A 17,079-nucleotide genomic window follows, 5' to 3' on the forward strand; every position below is an offset into this window, starting at 1 on the left:
GAAGGTGTGCATGGGGGTGAGCGGAAAAGCGGGGAAGGATTTAACTCTTTACTTTCCTGCTGTGGACTTCACAAAGATCCTGTTCTCTGAAGCTGGCATTTGCTTTGGGAGGAAATCCCCACACTGGTGCCAGTGGGGATTTCTTCTCATGCAAACACCAGGCTTCAAAGGAATTTCCCCAGGAGCACAACTGGGAAAGGAATGGGTTAAAATCCACACACACAAACACAAACACCCTGAGTCTGAAAGTTTGGCCTTGCATCTCCTCCTTATTATAAAACATCACTTTGACAAGACAGGTTTGAAGGCTTCCTGTCGAAAACTATTTTTCACAAGGCTGCCAATTTTCTTTTCTGCTAAATCTCCTTGAAGAGCTGGGAGGGTGGTGGGACTCTAGACCCCTCCAGATTGGAGTTTCCCGGCAGGTGTCATCTTCGCCATGTCACCAAAGCAGTAATACTGCATTAGTGGTGGGTTTGTACTGAACCGTCCACACGTCATTCTGCTTTAATAGCTTCTCAGCGATGCTTCCCCAATGTTATTGCATTACAGTGGTACCTCTGGTTGCAAACGGGATCCATTTTGGAGCCCCATTTGCAACATGAGCAGAACACAACCCACGTCTGCACGTGCACAGGTCGCGATTCGCTGCTTCTGCACATGCACGAGCGGCAAAACCCAGAAGTAACCCTTTCTGGTACTTCCGGGTCACCGCGGGACGCAACCTGAAAAGATTTAACCCAAAGCAAATGTAACAAGAGGTATGACTGTATTGCCATTTGGAAGGGCAAGTTTTTGCTGTTGTTGTTATTCAGCAACTGGACAGTGGCAAATCAGCCATACATCTCTCCCGCCAACCCCGCTGCACAGCAAAGACCGGTGCCCGTTGGGTGCTCAGTAACTGCAAAATACTAGCAGTCACAGCAGGGTTGCTAACTCTTTAGCTGGGCTTTCAACAGTGGTTTGGGTAACACCAGTTTCTGGGCACAGAGATCCATGTTATCAGCTGGTCTTTGCAGCTGAAGCTGCGGTTAAGACACAAGAATCATGTGGCACAGCTGTCACATGGAAGGTGGATCAAGCTTGCTTTCTCCAGCTTGGAGGGTAGCACTCAAACCAATGGCTTCAAGTTACAATGAAGGAGATTCCGGCACAACATCAGGAAGAACTTTCTGACAGTTAGGGTTATTTGACAGTGGAACGGTCTCCCTCGGGAGGTGGTGGCCTCTCCTTCCATGGAGGTTTTTGAGCAAAGGTAGGAGGGCTATCTGTCAAGGATGCTTTAGCTGAGATTTGTGCTGTGATGGCCTGGGACTCGGACTCGGAACCAGGGGAGTCTCAGTCCGCACCAGATCCTTTGCCTCAGGCATCATCTGAACCAAGTCTGGGGCCTGATTCTGGAGGGCCCCAGTCTGCACAGGTTCCCCTGCAACAAACACCAGCTGGGCCAAGTCAGGGGCCTGAGCCTGCCCTGGATCCAGATGCGGGGATTACCTCGTTGCCTTCAGCTGGGCCATCACTTACAGCTGCTCCACTACCGGCTGAGTCAGGGGAGGCTGAGGCGGCCCCTGGGTCTAGTAACCCACCAACGTCTCCCGAGCTGCAGAGACTAAGGTCTGAGAGAAGGAGAGACCTGAGTACTCGCAGGATGAGTGCTCGCCTTTGGGCGAAATGGGGAGGTGAGTCGCTGAGGGATCAGGACCGGCCGTTACCCCATCAGAGATAAAAGGCTGTCGGACCCCGCCCCAGGTTGCAGGAGCAACATTGCTGTTTGCTAGAACCTGCCTGAGACCCTGTGCCTGACCTAGCCTGGTTTACTGCCTTCACCCTGTCGGACTGACTCCTCGTGGAAGCCTTGGATTCAGGACCGGACCTGGACCATGTTCCTCAGGTTAACCCCCGGGCCCAGCACACCTGCCTAGATGACCCTCAGGGTCCCTTCCAACTCTACAATTCTATGATTCTATGGTTTGACTTCACCCCCAGAGGCACACTCCACTGTCTCTCGAGACAGACAGATGCCAGCAAGGGATGACTCAGTCATTCTTTGGGAATGCAAGGCATGGAAACTCCAAGTGTTGCTGGACTACAACTCCCATCAACCCTGACCATTGGCCATGCTTCCTGGGGCTAGTGGGAGTTGTAGCCCCAGAATCTGGAGGGCCACAAGTTGCCCCAGCCCCATACATTGTCTCCCCAAAAGAAAACTTTAGCATAGCCAATGAGAGGAGATCAGAAAGAACCAAGGCGATGACAACAAACACATTCAGAAGAGGGTGAGCGTGAACTTAATTTTCACCATTCAGCCAGCCTTCCATCCTCCAGCCAGCAAGAGACTGTGCAAGTTTAAAGCACAGTTTAAAGGCAGTGTTAGAAACTGAGATATATAAGCTAGGCTCCAAATGGCACCTTAATCATACGTTACGGTCCCAGCAATGGAATGTCTATTTGCCAGGGGGGTTGGGGTCCTTTTCCAACCCTACAATTCTATGATCTCAACTACATTGCTTGACTATAGCTTGCTCTTACAACAAGTCTCTCGTCCCAGTACACAAGAAGGAGAAACACACACAAGGGAATTGGACATGCTATTTGGTTTGTAAACTATGGTTGCCAAGCTGGCACCCACAAATCTCCAAGTAATCGCAACTGGACCTGTGCCTGTAGCAAAACACGCCTGGATAGTTTTGAACAATGGCGAATGTGAGATGTGAGCAACATCCATAAAGTGCGCAGTTGGCAGAGGCTGGTCTGAAGGGGTTCAGAGGGATCTGGCTGAGGGAATTTGGAAACAAAAGTACAGGGCGCCACAGAAAACACACCAACACAGGCCGTGTGTCGCACCGTGCATTTAAAGTACTTTTGTGATACTGTGTGTGATACAGTGTGCTTTTATGGTATCATAGCCCTTTTAGTGGGACGCGGGTGGCGCTGTGGGTAAAACCTCAGCGCCTAGGGCTTGCCGATCGCATGGTCGGCAGTTCGAATCCCCGTGGCGGGGTGAGCTCCCGTCTTTCAGTCCCAGCTCCTGCCCACCTAGCAGTTCGAAAGCACCCTTAAGTGCAAGTAGATAAATAGGTACCGCTTTATAGTGGGAAGGTAAACGGCGTTTCCATGTGCTGCTGGTGCCGGCCCACCAGAGCAGCTTCGTCATGCTGGCCACGTGACCCGGAAGTGTCTCCGGACAGCGCTGGCCCCCGGCCTCTTAAGTGAGATGGGCGCACAACCCTAGAGTCGGACACGACTGGCCCGTACGGGCAGGGGTACCTTTACCTTTAGCCCTTTTAAGTATATGGTGTGATTATGGGCATAACATATAATCATAACATCTTACGCATTATAGCAAGTTGCGACTTGAATGCTTGGAAGCCAAGATTATATATAAATACATTGTTTCTTGGATGAAACCCTTAATGTTTTCTAAAAATAGAGTTTCAAAAAGAAGAATTATGGGATTATCCTTTTTCTCTCTTTTAAAGGAGGAGTGTGAAGAAAAGGCAGTTGAGGAGAGGTGAAAAAGAAAAGTTAGAAAAAGATAAAAAGAATTCTCTAAACTGTAGTTTGCAATGGGTGCTGGGAATTGTAGCTTTGTGGAGGGTGAACTATGGTATTATGTATTGTATTGTATTGTATTTTTTTACTGTAAGTTGCTTGGTGACCTTCGGGTGACAAGCAACTAATAAGTTTAATAAATCATCATCCTTAGTGACAGACTCAACCTGCATATAAGAGGTAGCCACTCCTCAGTTCTGTGCGTGTCCATCATGTGTTCTTGCAAGCACGCAGGAGATGCATAAGTTCCTACAAGAATCTGGTACCCACATCCAAGATGCGTTAAGTGCAAACAGCCCTTAAGAATCTCACCTTTCTGCATGCGTACGAATGACAAATTGTGCAGTGGAGTGGAAAGGTAAAGGGACCCCTGACCATTAGGTCCAGTCGTGACCGACTCTAGGGTTGCAGCGCTCATCTCGTCTATGGGCCGAGGGAGCCGGCGTTTGTCCACAGACAGCTTCCGGGTCATGTGGCCAGCATGACCAAGCCACTTCTGGTGAACCAGAGCAGCGCACAGAAACGCTGTTTACATTCCCACCAGAGCGGTACCTATTTATCTACTTGCACTTTGATGTGCTTTTGAACTGCTAGGTTGGCAGAAGCTGGGACCGAGCAACGGGAGCTCACCCCGTCACGGGGATTCAAACCGGGGATTCAAACTAGGCTCTGTGGTTTAACCCACAGCGCCACCCACGTCCCTATGGAAAACAATGCAATAATTAAAACATGCCCAAGATCAAGTGCCATAGATTTAAATCCCTTGTCATCTAGTTCAGTACTGTCTACTCCAGTGGTTTTCAACCAGTGTGCGGTAGCACCCTTGGGTGCCTTGGGTGACCCTGGTCTCTATCCCTCTTCCCTTTGCTCCCTTCCTCTGATGCCCTCTCATGTCTCTACCTCCCAGAGGCTTGCACAGCTGCTTGTTGCAGCAGTCCTTGCTATAAATAAGCTCCTCAGGCGAATGGTGCCTCTGGGGCTGGCCAGAGAGTGCTTCCCAGGCCTCTGTGGGCACCTCTTTGGGGCAGCGGGGACAATTCAGAGACCGGGGGGGGGGGCAGCAGCATCTGCCTGGAGGACTCCCAATGAGAAGGAAGAGGGGAGGAGGCTGGGGAAACACTCCACAAGTGGAGGGTATTCGAAAAAGGGTGAGGGGCTGCCGGCTCTGCAGGCAAGGGGTGGGATACCTGGGTTCCTGAGCCCCACAGGGGTGCCGCGGAAAGAATGTAGTTGGTCAAGGGAGCCGTGGACCCAAAAAGGTTGAAAACCTCTACCTTGGATAAAATGACAGGAAGGATTTGAAAGCTGTGGGACCAGAGATTTACAGAAGATTGGAAGAAATATACAAATAATTTGAAGAGCAACTGTAATCAACAAATTATGCTAGTAGGACTACAAGAAGTTTTGTAAGGAGGAATATATGAAATATTGCAAAGAAGAGAGACATTAGTTATGATATTTAAATGTAATAGTGAAAGTAAGAAATGTAAATTAAGTGAAAAGATTGGAAAATTTTCAGATGTGATTGATGGAAGTCAAAAAAAATCTGTATAAGATATAAAAGTATGTTTAATATTTGTTGAAAATGATATGAGGTGTGTGTGTGTGTGTGTGTAAAGGGACCCCTGACCATTAGGTCCAGTCGTGACTGACTCTGGGGTTGCAGCGCTCATCTCGCTCTATAGGCCGAAGGAGCCGGCGTACAGCTTCCGGGTCAGGTGGCCAGCATGACTAAGCTGCTTCTGGCGAACCAGAGCAGCACACGGAAACGCCGTTTACCTTCCTGCTGGAGTGGTGCCTATTTATCTACTTGCACTTTGACGTGCTTTCCAACTGCTGGGTTGGCAGGAGCTGGGACAGAGCAATGGGAGCTCACCCCGTTGTGGGGATTCGAACCACTGACCTTCTGATCGGCAAGTCCTAGGCTCTGTGGTTTAACCCACAGCGCCACCCGCGTCTATATACATATATATATATATATACACACACACACACATACACCTCTCATCTACTCCGACTATCACCGACTCTGGGGTCTCAGATAGCTTTCCCCAACCCTACCTGGAGACACCTGGGGCCTTCTGCATGCAGGGCAGAAGTTCTTCCATTGAGCTGTTTTTCTCTCCTTAACAGAAAATGCCTGTCCAAATAGAAATGGCCGAAGTTCGGGAAAACCTCCAGGTTTTTCCATAAATTGGATGTGACAGGTGAGGAATGCGTCATCATGGAGAGAATGCAGAAGGTGGAAGGCCTCTCTCCCTCACATAAAACTACGGCTTAGGGACTATCCAATAAACCTGAGTTGCAAAAAGTTTCAGGAATAAAACATAAAGATCCCAAAAAAACTCCCAAGGTACCAATTTATCATTTGTGGGCTGGAACATCTGGCTAGCCACTGTGAGAATAGGATGATGGGCGAGATGGGAGTCTGATTTGATCCAGCAGGTCTCTTTGAACGCTCTTGAGATACAGAATTCACTACCACAAGACACTGCAAGGTTAATCTAAGCTGTGATTCTGGTCTGAGAAGTTTCGTCTTAACAGGTCACTTATTCCCATTGTTTTAAACCAGAATAGATCAATGTTCTAACAGAAAGCCGGCGAAAAACCAGTATAGTCCCTTTTGCGATTGTGTAAAACTGATCGCCGGAAGGCCCTTGGTAAAATCCTTGAGTCTATTTAACACAGTGCCAGATTTATATAGGCGAAACTTCTGTGCCACATATAGATGGAAGCTTGAGTTTGTTCAAGTCAGTAGGATCTTAGTGCTGTTACTTTAGTGGATTCTGCCATGTACATTTAAGGTGTAAATTTGGTACCAATATTGCAGAAGAACATAGCAAGAGCCCTGCTGAATCAGGCCAAAGTCCCAATTAGTCCAACAGTTGCCTATGGAAAGCTTTGCAGCAGCATCACATACCCTCTGAAGAGTGGGCTTGCGAAAAGACGGCGTGCAAGCATGCAATGAAAAATTAAAAGATTTTATTAATTCCTTTTTAAAAGATTCGTGTTTACTAGCCTGGAGTATGAGTGCGTAATAAAAAAAATTAAAAGGTTTTATTAATTCTTTTTAAAGGATCCTAGTTAACTAGCTTGGAGTAGAAGTACACAATAAAAAAAAATTTAAAGATTTTATTAATTATTTTTAAAAAGATTCTAGTTTAGTAGCTTGGAGTACATAATAAAAAAGATATTTTTTTCAAGACTCTAGTTTACTAGCTCAGAGTATGAATACATGATAATAAACTGAAAGATTTTATTAATTCTTTAAGGAAGATTCTAGTTTACCAGCTTTTCAAAAAGACTGAACACATTCACAGAGGGTCTCGATGGTTTTTAGCTGTGATAGCTAAATGGGCCCTCCATAGCCACAAGTCTATCTCATAGGAAAATAGGAAGTTGCTTTATATAGAGTCAAACCATTAGCCCATCTAGCACAGTACTGTCTACCCAGGCTGGCAGCAGCCCTCCAGAGACTTTCCCAGCCCTGCCAGGGGATAGTGTGGGTTGAACCAGGACCGGGGGGGGGGGGGGTCAACCCTTTTGCCTTCGTAGTCAGGCAGGAGTGCAAACACCACCAGCAACGACCAGCTAATGTATCTTGGTACTGGATCCATTCCTCAGCCGTGATTTGACCACAAAAACCCTTCGGATTCCAAGTGTGTCCGAGCCAAGAGAGGCGATAAAGCCCCAGCACTAGGATCTGCGCTCATCTCCAAGGGTGATCCCTTGCCCTCCGATATTAACAATATCGTGCATGTGTGAAACCTGGACTTTGGGGCAGTTTGTGCCCATTTCAGCACAGCTCTCTGACCCTTAGATGAAAGAGTTTGGTCTGGGTGAGGGTTCGCCTATCCCCTCACCCCATGTCTGTGGGATTGGCCAGGAGGGAGGGAGGGAACCTTGAATCGGCTCCAAACAACAGAGTAAACGGCAAAGGGCAGGCCCCGCGATGCAGACTGCATGGATATTCGTCCAAGCCAAGGCTTCCCATGGAGCAGAGAGACAGGTGCTGGCTGGCCATGCTCCAAGAGCACACTGGTCGGTGCGTCAAGCAGGGAACATGTTTTTCCCAGTCCTCCCCTCCAGCCTTCCCCCATGGCTGACATTAAGCATCTCCCCATTTCTCCAGGAGTTTTTCTTAATTAAAAAGGGGGGAAGGCAAACCTTGAACTGATCAGGAGCTCATGGTTTTGCTTAGCCATTATCGAGTGTTGCGCTACGACCCGGGAATCCAGGGTTCGTGCATTCAATAAATATGAACCAGAGGTCAGGGAAATAAAGGCGGGGGCAGCAATAATCTTTGCATTCAGCTTGTGAAGGCAGCACGTGGCGGGCGGAAACCGGCCACACAATTGTAGGCCAGACAGAATAGATCAGAAATTCTTGCAACCAGCTTTCCCTTCCTCTTGCGCCCACCCACGCACCCCCCAGCAAAAAACAAAATCTCCAATAGTACTCTTTGTATCTCCGTTATTCAGACTTGGCACAAGGGCAATACAGGAAGATGACCGCGGCAAACAAAAGAGAGGGATTGCAGTCTCAAGGCAAAACATTTCGGCCTGTCTTCTCCAGCTGCTCTGATGTGTAATCAAAGGGTGCTGTGTGGCCAAGGTGGCCTTCCTGGCACCCTTGCATCAATCACCCTTTGATTGACAGCACAGCAGCACATTCTGTTCTTTATGGCTTTAATATCTTTGCTTTGTAAATAACAGCATTCTTGTCCGGCATGTCCTTTTCAATGCTTTGAAAACTACCTTTCCCGCACACAGCACAGGACTGCAGCCTGGAGAGTATTTCTAAAAGGTCACATGCTTTATCTCTCGCTCTGATACAGATAAGCCCATCATTTCCATCCGCTCAGGCTGCCATCCTGCGGGAGTTCGTTCTGCAAAGCTGCAGTGTCACAACTTGACTTCGCTTCTTAGGCCGACCAATTAGCTCGGGGTTACTGTTTTGGGGGAAGAGGGTCTCCAATAAAGGCGATGTAAAAATAAAACCATCCTACCCAAAAATTGACGCGCCCTTGCCTGTTTGGAAATCAGTATCCACTGAAGCCAGGAGGGAAGCTGGAAGGAAAGCTCTGCAGGGGGAAATGTCCTACGCTCCATCAAGTTTTTAATTTCTTCTTATCAATAAAGAAAGAGGAGGCAGGATTCATCCCGAGGGCTAGCCCCGGCCTCCTGCGAAGGAGCGGCAAGCGCGCCCTTCCCTGCTGCTGGGTGTCCCCGTGTGCCCTTGGGCTGCCCAGCTGCGCAGCTCGCCAGGGGTGCCCGGCTGGCACTCACTCACCTGAATCCGGCCACGGCGCTGCGGTTCCTCCGCCAGGCTCTGCCTTGCTGCAGCAGGACTCCCTGCACGACCTCCTTCTCGTCCGGCAGCCGGTAGACGGGGAAGATGTACAGCCAGCAGAGGACAAAGAAGCCCAGGGCGCTGGCGCCCACCGGCAGCCGGGTGCGGGGGCCTTTGCACGCCAGGAGACCCGCCGCCATCCTCCGATGCCGTTTCCCCGCCTTCCAGTCGCTCATCGGGAGCCAGCGGGCAGCTCCCGGCGCCGCAGGAGCCGCAGTCCCGACCACCACCTCATCCTCCGGGGGCGAAGAAGCGCCCCATGGCCAGGGCGCCGCCGCCGAAAACAGCAGCAGCAGCAGCAGCTGATCAGTTCAAGGTTTGCCTATCCCCTCACCCCATGTCTGTGGGATTGGCCAGGAGGGAGGGAGGGAACCTTGAATCGGCTCCAAACAACAGAGTAAACGGCAAAGGGCAGGCCCCGCGATGCAGACTGCATGGACATTCGTCCAAGCCAAGGCTTCCCATGGAGCAGAGAGACAGGTGCTGGCTGGCCATGCTCCAAGAGCACACTGGTCGGTGCGTCAAGCAGGGAACATGTTTTTCCCAGTCCTCCCCTCCAGCCTTCCCCCATGGCTGACATTAAGCATCTCCCCATTTCTCCAGGAGTTTTTCTTAATTAAAAAGGGGGGAAGGCAAACCTTGAACTGATCAGGAGCTCATGGTTTTGCTTAGCCAATTCCAAGGGCCTTGAAAAAAGAGTTGAATCTGTTCTTTGGGCCTGTTTTACTCAGCCCTAAATTGTTGATTTTCTTCCCAGTGACTCTGACAAAGATACTGCCAGAGCCAATGTAGTCATTCTTATTCACATGGAGAGGGTTCAGCTTTCCCAGCTGTCTAATTGCGCAACCTCTGGCAAGACACATTTTTATGCCGGCCTCAGTTTCTCATCTGTAAAATGGGAATGTTTGGGGCCTGCCTTGCAGATGGACTACAGGGTGTGAAAATGGAATGTTCTTGTAATACACTGCTTGCAAAGCACTTCATTGCTTTGCTGTTGTTTTGAAATGGGCCCACCCCATAAGAATCCTATGGTTTCTCTATTGCTCCCATTTTACAGGTAAGGGAACTGAGGATGAGAGTGGGAATGGGAATGTGACTCGCCTCAGGCCGCAGAATGACTCTGTGGCAAAGATGGGTCAGGAATCCTGGTGCCTCTATTCAACAGATCCTGATAGCTTTCACTTTAATTGAAAACACATGGGGTGAGGGTCCGTTCCTAATTAATGCAACATACCTGCTTTATAGGGACGCGGGTGGCACTGTGGGTTAAACCACAGAGCCTAGGACTTGCCGATCAGAAGGTCGGTGGTTCGAATCCCCGCGATGGGGTGAGCTCCCATTGCTCGGTCCCTGCTCCTGCCAACCTAGCAGTTCGAAAGCACGTCAAAGTGCAAGTAGATCAATAGGTACTGCTCCAGCGGGAAGGTAAACAGTGTTTCCGTGCGCTGCTCTGGTTCGCCAGAATCGGCTTAGTCATGCTGGCCACATGACCCGAAAGCTGTACGCCGGCTCCCTTGGCTAATAAAGCGAGATGAGTGCCCCAACCCCAGAGTCGGTCACGACTGGACCTAATGGTCAGGGGTCCCTTTACCTTTTTGCCTGCTTTAAAAGCTGTGCACATATGCTTTATAGTTTGCACTGCTGTTCTTGTGCCCTTTTTACAGAGTGATCCTGCACAGCCAAAGGCTGAATAGGAAGAATCTGTGGCAGAGGTGAGATCTGGACACAGGAGATTAAAAATCATAAATTTGATGTATTGAGGCTGGGTTGATGTATTGAGGCTGGGGTGGGGCAGGGGAGAGAGATCTTCCAGAAACATCTGGAGGAGGCCAATTGCAGAGGAAGCAGAAATGAAAGGAAAACAAAGTAGACTTGAATCAGCTCAGGACTGTTATTTCCTCTGGGCTGTGGGGCGGGGGGGGGGGGGAGAAGGGCTACTCTCTGGGGAGGAGGGAGTGAATGATTTGGAGAGAAGCAGGAGGGAAAGTAAAGGGAGATGTTAACAGAGACATTGAATGCACTTTTATTACTACTACTACTAATAATAATAATAAAAAAAATAATTATCAAAAAGGATATAGGGATAAATGAATGATACATGCAGATATGTATTTAGACATAGGGATAAATGTAAAAAGGTAAAGGTAAAGGACCCCTGGATGGTTAAGCCCAGTCAAAGGTGACTATGGGGTTGCAGCGCTCATCTCGCTTTCAGGCCAAGGGGGCCAGTGTTTGTCCACAGACAGCTTTTCGGGTCATGTGGCCAGCATGACCAAACCACTTCTGGCACAACGGGACACCGAAACCAGAGCAGTGCACGGAAATGCCGTTTACCTTCCTGCCACAGTGGTACCTATTTATCTACTCGCACTGGTATGCTTTCAAACTGCTAGGTTGGCAGGAGCTGGGACAGAGCAATTGGAGCTCACTCTGTTGCAGGGATTCGAACCGCCAACCTTCCGATTAGCAAGCCCAAGAGGCTCAGTGGTTTAGACCACAGCGCCACCCTATACATTTATAGAGATAAATGTATTTCGATATAGAAAACGTGCTATTGTTTATACGGACCATGAGTTGTGGGAGTGGCTGGGAGATAAATCCAACAACGTATATTTTATGAATTACTGAAAAAGGTGAAGGAGGGCAGCATTGCAAAACTCCAAAACCCCATCTGTTCCCTGGCCAAACCCTCTGCCAACAACCCAAGCAAGACCATTACACTTCAACCTCCCCCTTCCCCAGCAATTCTCTGCCACTTTCACACAACCGGGGCAGCAGACAGGGACAGCAGACAGGGACGTAATCCCTGCAGTTTTGCCAGTACTGAATGTGGCAAACTTTAGAGGTGGGTCCCAAGTAAGAAAATGTACATGTAGAGACAGTGACACAGACAAGAAAGGAGGGGGGGAGAGAGAACAAAAGAAGGGAGGTGTATCGAAGAAGGCGTATCCGAGCTCCAGTGCGGTATAGCCATTATCGAGTGTTGCGCTACGACCCGGGAATCCAGGGTTCGTGCATTCAATAAATATGAACCAGAGGTCAGGGAAATAAAGGCGGGGGCAGCAATAATCTTTGCATTCAGCTTGTGAAGGCAGCACGTGGCGGGTGGAAACCGGCCACACAATTGTAGGCCAGACAGAATAGATCAGAAATTCTTGCAACCAGCTTTCCCTTCCTCTTGCGCCCACCCACGCACCCCCCAGCAAAAAACAAAATCTCCAATAGTACTCTTTGTATCTCCGTTATTCAGACTTGGCACAAGGGCAATACAGGAAGATGACCGCGGCAAACAAAAGAGAGGGATTGCAGTCTCAAGGCAAAACATTTCGGCCTGTCTTCTCCAGCTGCTCTGATGTGTAATCAAAGGGTGCTGTGTGGCCAAGGTGGCCTTCCTGGCACCCTTGCATCACCCTTTGATTGACAGCACAGCAGCACATTCTGCTCTTTATGGCTTTAATATCTTTGCTTTGTAAATAACAGCATTCTAGCAGCCAGCGGCATCCTTCCACAAGGCTTCCGGAGCAAACTTGTCCGGCATGTCCTTTTCAATGCTTTGAAAACTACCTCTCCCGCACACAGCACAGGACTGCAGCCTGGAGAGTATTTCTAAAAGGTCACATGCTTTATCTCTCGCTCTGATACAGATAAGCCCATCATTTCCATCCGCTCAGGCTGCCATCCTGCGGGAGTTCGTTCTGCAAAGCTGCAGTGTCACAACTTGACTTCGCTTCTTAGGCCGACCAATTAGCTCGGGGTTACTGTTTTGGGGGAAGAGGGTCTCCAATAAAGGCGATGTAAAAATAAAACCATCCTACCCAAAAATTGACGCGCCCTTGCCTGTTTGGAAATCAGTATCCACTGAAGCCAGGAGGGAAGCTGGAAGGAAAGCTCTGCAGGGGGAAATGTCCTACGCTCCATCAAGTTTTTAATTTCTTCTTATCAATAAAGAAAGAGGAGGCAGGATTCATCCCGAGGGCTAGCCCCGGCCTCCTGCGAAGGAGCGGCAAGCGCGCCCTTCCCTGCTGCTGGGTGTCCCCGTGTGCCCTTGGGCTGCCCAGCTGCGCAGCTCGCCAGGGGTGCCCGGCTGGCACTCACTCACCTGAATCCGGCCACGGCGCTGCGGTTCCTCCGCCAGGCTCTGCCTTGCTGCAGCAGGACTCCCTGCACGACCTCCTTCTCGTCCGGCAGCCGGTAGACGGGGAAGATGTACAGCCAGCAGAGGACAAAGAAGCCCAGGGCGCTGGCGCCCACCGGCAGCCGGGTGCGGGGGCCTTTGCACGCCAGGAGACCCGCCGCCATCCTCCGATGCCGTTTCCCCGCCTTCCAGTCGCTCATCGGGAGCCAGCGGGCAGCTCCCGGCGCCGCAGGAGCCGCAGTCCCGACCACCACCTCATCCTCCGGGGGCGAAGAAGCGCCCCATGGCCAGGGCGCCGCCGCCGAAAACAGCAGCAGCAGCAGCAGCTGATCAGTTCAAGGTTTGCCTATCCCCTCACCCCATGTCTGTGGGATTGGCCAGGAGGGAGGGAGGGAACCTTGAATCGGCTCCAAACAACAGAGTAAACGGCAAAGGGCAGGCCCCGCGATGCAGACTGCATGGACATTCGTCCAAGCCAAGGCTTCCCATGGAGCAGAGAGACAGGTGCTGGCTGGCCATGCTCCAAGAGCACACTGGTCGGTGCGTCAAGCAGGGAACATGTTTTTCCCAGTCCTCCCCTCCAGCCTTCCCCCATGGCTGACATTAAGCATCTCCCCATTTCTCCAGGAGTTTTTCTTAATTAAAAAGGGGGGAAGGCAAACCTTGAACTGATCAGGAGCTCATGGTTTTGCTTAGCCAATTCCAAGGGCCTTGAAAAAAGAGTTGAATCTGTTCTTTGGGCCTGTTTTACTCAGCCCTAAATTGTTGATTTTCTTCCCAGTGACTCTGACAAAGATACTGCCAGAGCCAATGTAGTCATTCTTATTCACATGGAGAGGGTTCAGCTTTCCCAGCTGTCTAATTGCGCAACCTCTGGCAAGACACATTTTTATGCCGGCCTCAGTTTCTCATCTGTAAAATGGGAATGTTTGGGGCCTGCCTTGCAGATGGACTACAGGGTGTGAAAATGGAATGTTCTTGTAATACACTGCTTGCAAAGCACTTCATTGCTTTGCTGTTGTTTTGAAATGGGCCCACCCCATAAGAATCCTATGGTTTCTCTATTGCTCCCATTTTACAGGTAAGGGAACTGAGGATGAGAGTGGGAATGGGAATGTGACTCGCCTCAGGCCGCAGAATGACTCTGTGGCAAAGATGGGTCAGGAATCCTGGTGCCTCTATTCAACAGATCCTGATAGCTTTCACTTTAATTGAAAACACATGGGGTGAGGGTCCGTTCCTAATTAATGCAACATACCTGCTTTATAGGGACGCGGGTGGCACTGTGGGTTAAACCACAGAGCCTAGGACTTGCCGATCAGAAGGTCGGTGGTTCGAATCCCCGCGATGGGGTGAGCTCCCATTGCTCGGTCCCTGCTCCTGCCAACCTAGCAGTTCGAAAGCACGTCAAAGTGCAAGTAGATCAATAGGTACTGCTCCAGCGGGAAGGTAAACAGTGTTTCCGTGCGCTGCTCTGGTTCGCCAGAATCGGCTTAGTCATGCTGGCCACATGACCCGAAAGCTGTACGCCGGCTCCCTTGGCTAATAAAGCGAGATGAGTGCCCCAACCCCAGAGTCGGTCACGACTGGACCTAATGGTCAGGGGTCCCTTTACCTTTTTGCCTGCTTTAAAAGCTGTGCACATATGCTTTATAGTTTGCACTGCTGTTCTTGTGCCCTTTTTACAGAGTGATCCTGCACAGCCAAAGGCTGAATAGGAAGAATCTGTGGCAGAGGTGAGATCTGGACACAGGAGATTAAAAATCATAAATTTGATGTATTGAGGCTGGGTTGATGTATTGAGGCTGGGGTGGGGCAGGGGAGAGAGATCTTCCAGAAACATCTGGAGGAGGCCAATTGCAGAGGAAGCAGAAATGAAAGGAAAACAAAGTAGACTTGAATCAGCTCAGGACTGTTATTTCCTCTGGGCTGTGGGGCGGGGGGGGGGGGAGAAGGGCTACTCTCTGGGGAGGAGGGAGTGAATGATTTGGAGAGAAGCAGGAGGGAAAGTAAAGGGAGATGTTAACAGAGACATTGAATGCACTTTTATTACTACTACTACTAATAATAATAATAAAAAAAATAATTATCAAAAAGGATATAGGGATAAATGAATGATACATGCAGATATGTATTTAGACATAGGGATAAATGTAAAAAGGTAAAGGTAAAGGACCCCTGGATGGTTAAGCCCAGTCAAAGGTGACTATGGGGTTGCAGCGCTCATCTCGCTTTCAGGCCAAGGGGGCCAGTGTTTGTCCACAGACAGCTTTTCGGGTCATGTGGCCAGCATGACCAAACCACTTCTGGCACAACGGGACACCGAAACCAGAGCAGTGCACGGAAATGCCGTTTACCTTCCTGCCACAGTGGTACCTATTTATCTACTCGCACTGGTATGCTTTCAAACTGCTAGGTTGGCAGGAGCTGGGACAGAGCAATTGGAGCTCACTCTGTTGCAGGGATTCGAACCGCCAACCTTCCGATTAGCAAGCCCAAGAGGCTCAGTGGTTTAGACCACAGCGCCACCCTATACATTTATAGAGATAAATGTATTTCGATATAGAAAACGTGCTATTGTTTATACGGACCATGAGTTGTGGGAGTGGCTGGGAGATAAATCCAACAACGTATATTTTATGAATTACTGAAAAAGGTGAAGGAGGGCAGCATTGCAAAACTCCAAAACCCCATCTGTTCCCTGGCCAAACCCTCTGCCAACAACCCAAGCAAGACCATTACACTTCAACCTCCCCCTTCCCCAGCAATTCTCTGCCACTTTCACACAACCGGGGCAGCAGACAGGGACAGCAGACAGGGACGTAATCCCTGCAGTTTTGCCAGTACTGAATGTGGCAAACTTTAGAGGTGGGTCCCAAGTAAGAAAATGTACATGTAGAGACAGTGACACAGACAAGAAAGGAGGGGGGGAGAGAGAACAAAAGAAGGGAGGTGTATCGAAGAAGGCGTATCCGAGCTCCAGTGCGGTATAGCCATTATCGAGTGTTGCGCTACGACCCGGGAATCCAGGGTTCGTGCATTCAATAAATATGAACCAGAGGTCAGGGAAATAAAGGCGGGGGCAGCAATAATCTTTGCATTCAGCTTGTGAAGGCAGCACGTGGCGGGTGGAAACCGGCCACACAATTGTAGGCCAGACAGAATAGATCAGAAATTCTTGCAACCAGCTTTCCCTTCCTCTTGCGCCCACCCACGCACCCCCCAGCAAAAAACAAAATCTCCAATAGTACTCTTTGTATCTCCGTTATTCAGACTTGGCACAAGGGCAATACAGGAAGATGACCGCGGCAAACAAAAGAGAGGGATTGCAGTCTCAAGGCAAAACATTTCGGCCTGTCTTCTCCAGCTGCTCTGATGTGTAATCAAAGGGTGCTGTGTGGCCAAGGTGGCCTTCCTGGCACCCTTGCATCACCCTTTGATTGACAGCACAGCAGCACATTCTGCTCTTTATGGCTTTAATATCTTTGCTTTGTAAATAACAGCATTCTAGCAGCCAGCGGCATCCTTCCACAAGGCTTCCGGAGCAAACTTGTCCGGCATGTCCTTTTCAATGCTTTGAAAACTACCTCTCCCGCACACAGCACAGGACTGCAGCCTGGAGAGTATTTCTAAAAGGTCACATGCTTTATCTCTCGCTCTGATACAGATAAGCCCATCATTTCCATCCGCTCAGGCTGCCATCCTGCGGGAGTTCGTTCTGCAAAGCTGCAGTGTCACAACTTGACTTCGCTTCTTAGGCCGACCAATTAGCTCGGGGTTACTGTTTTGGGGGAAGAGGGTCTCCAATAAAGGCGATGTAAAAATAAAACCATCCTACCCAAAAATTGACGCGCCCTTGCCTGTTTGGATATCAGTATCCACTGAAGCCAGGAGGGAAGCTGGAAGGAAAGCTCTGCAGGGGGAAATGTCCTACGCTCCATCAAGTTTTTAATTTCTTCTTATCAATAAAGAAAGAGGAGGCAGGATTCATCCCGAGGGCTAGCCCCGGCCTCCTGCGAAGGAGCGGCAAGCGCGCCCTT

General features: G+C 49.7%; 2 protein-coding genes across 2 annotated transcripts in view; both read right to left on the minus strand.

The window, feature by feature from the left end:
• The window catches only part of LOC307225147 (alpha-N-acetylneuraminide alpha-2,8-sialyltransferase-like), a 93,012-nt gene extending 83,820 nt beyond the window's left edge, over positions 1–9,192 (minus strand). The window contains exon 1 of the mRNA XM_079992973.1: positions 8,845–9,192. Within this exon, the coding sequence (XP_079849099.1) occupies positions 8,845–9,080 (236 nt within the window). The 5' untranslated portion in view covers positions 9,081–9,192. The remainder of the gene's footprint in view (positions 1–8,844) is intronic.
• A 2,955-nt stretch (positions 9,193–12,147) lies between these two features.
• Positions 12,148–13,351, minus strand: LOC307225284 (alpha-N-acetylneuraminide alpha-2,8-sialyltransferase-like). Its single transcript, XM_079993220.1, has 2 exons — positions 13,004–13,351; positions 12,148–12,662 (listed from the first exon to the last, which is right to left on the minus strand). Exons 1-2 carry the CDS (start codon positions 13,237–13,239, stop codon positions 12,572–12,574), a joined length of 327 nt encoding a protein of 108 aa, XP_079849346.1. The 5' UTR covers positions 13,240–13,351; the 3' UTR covers positions 12,148–12,571.
• Between the last annotated feature and the right edge of the window lie 3,728 nt (positions 13,352–17,079).

This window comes from Podarcis cretensis, assembly GCF_951804945.1.
Source record: "Podarcis cretensis genome assembly, chromosome: 10".
NCBI lineage: Eukaryota > Metazoa > Chordata > Lepidosauria > Squamata > Lacertidae > Podarcis > Podarcis cretensis.

Excerpts from the sequence above, each read along its gene's own strand:
- LOC307225284 (XM_079993220.1), bottom strand. The coding sequence starts at position 13,239 with ATGAGCGACTGGAAGGCGGGGAAACGGCATCGGAGGATGGCGGCGGGT. Across the intron at positions 12,663-13,003 it reads AGCGCCGTGGCCGGATTCAG|TAACCCCGAGCTAATTGGTC; the intron begins GTGAGTGAGTGC and ends CCCCCAAAACAG.